Source organism: Hyla sarda, chromosome 7 (genome assembly GCF_029499605.1).
Source record: "Hyla sarda isolate aHylSar1 chromosome 7, aHylSar1.hap1, whole genome shotgun sequence".
NCBI classification, from domain to species: Eukaryota; Metazoa; Chordata; class Amphibia; order Anura; family Hylidae; genus Hyla; species Hyla sarda.
In genome coordinates, this window is record NC_079195.1 from 33,028,156 (window position 1) to 33,029,696 (window position 1,541).

The following is a 1,541-nucleotide window of genomic DNA, read 5'->3' on the forward strand; positions in this document are numbered from 1 at the left end:
TTCTTATATCGGTAAGTTAACTGTAGATATTACACAGATGCGTCAGAAAGCGATGTACACCTTCAGACACAATGCTTTGTGCTGTAGGTAATAATACTGTATAAGTTCTGCTCCTCAGTTTACTACTATTACCCATCTTAATAACTGAATCTTCCTATATGGTAGAAAGGCCTTTGGGGTCTCGGTATGATTCTGTAACCCCTTATAGTTACACTACTTCTTAAAAAATGTGGCTGGACCATTGTACAAATATTACAATCTTACTAACTGACATCCCCTAAATTAAAGGGCCATCGGTATATTGTACAGACAAGTGGGGTCCTCTTGAGCTGCTCTCTTCAGAGGGTCTTAATTCTGGTTACGGCTCAATCAAACTTAGATATCCATTATGGATGGTCCATAAGTGTTACTACAAATGTGTTGACTACTCAACTAACAAGCCATTGACTATTGGTCATATTATCCTTTATTTATATAAAATGTCTTGATTTTGCTCAGAGCTTCCTTCACCTCCTGGTTTTTTAAGCTGTAAACCAGAGGATTGAGCATCGGAATGACCCCTGCATACAAAATGGCAAACACCTTGTCCTGCTTCATGGAATAGCTGGACTTTGGCCTCATGTACATGCCGAGCACTGTTCCATAAAACAAGAGGATGACTGTGAGATGTGAGGAGCAGGTGGAGAAGGTTTTGTGTCTTCCTTCCTTAGAGTGAATCTTCAAGATTGTGGAGATAATATACATGTAGGACACCAAGGTCATGACTGAAGGACCAAAACCAATGATGGTGCCAAGTCCAAGTATTATTGTTTCTATAGTACGTGTGTTGCTGCAAGAAAGCCTCATAAGAGGCTTCAGATCACAAAACAGGTGATCTACTTTGTTTGACCCACAAAATGTACAAAATGAAATTAGAAAGACATAAAGAAATCCCTCGAGGAGTCCTATACCCCAAGATGTCAATGACATCCAAAAACAGACTATAAGACTCATAAAATTGGGATAATGTAAAGGATGACATATGGCCACATAGCGATCATAGGCCATGGCAGCCAGGATAAAATATTCTGTCACAATGAACACCACAAAAAAGAACAACTGGGTGATACAACCATTGTAGGAGATGACATTGTTCCCAGTTAGGCAAATGTCCAACAACTTCGGTAAAACCATTGTGGTGAAGGACATATCCAATACAGACATGTTAGATAAAAGAATATACATGGGTCGGTGAAAATGAGGATTAAAGCAAAAAAGACCAGCTGTAACTGAATTTCCAACCAAAGTTGTGACATAAATAACTAAAAATATTATAAATAAACCCAACTGGAAGCTTGGAAGCTCATAAAAGCCGAGAAGAACAAATTCATTGACAGTCAAGTTTGTTGCCTCCATTTTCCTCTGAAATGATAAACTAAATTCACATTTTTGTTATGTGTTTTTCTGTGCAAAGATCAATGATTCCTGAAGATTTACAGATCCCTTATTAAGAATAGAAGATATCCAGGGAGTATTTATATAACATGTATCTACTGAGAATT

The 1,541-nt window shown here is 37.8% G+C and overlaps 1 protein-coding gene across 1 annotated transcript; it reads right to left on the reverse strand.

Annotated features, from left to right (window-relative positions):
* Positions 1-459: 459 nt before the first annotated feature.
* LOC130283116 (olfactory receptor 1020-like) lies at positions 460-1,203 on the reverse strand. The gene has a single exon (XM_056532302.1). It carries the CDS (start codon positions 1,201-1,203, stop codon positions 460-462), a length of 744 nt encoding a protein of 247 aa, XP_056388277.1.
* Between the last annotated feature and the right edge of the window lie 338 nt (positions 1,204-1,541).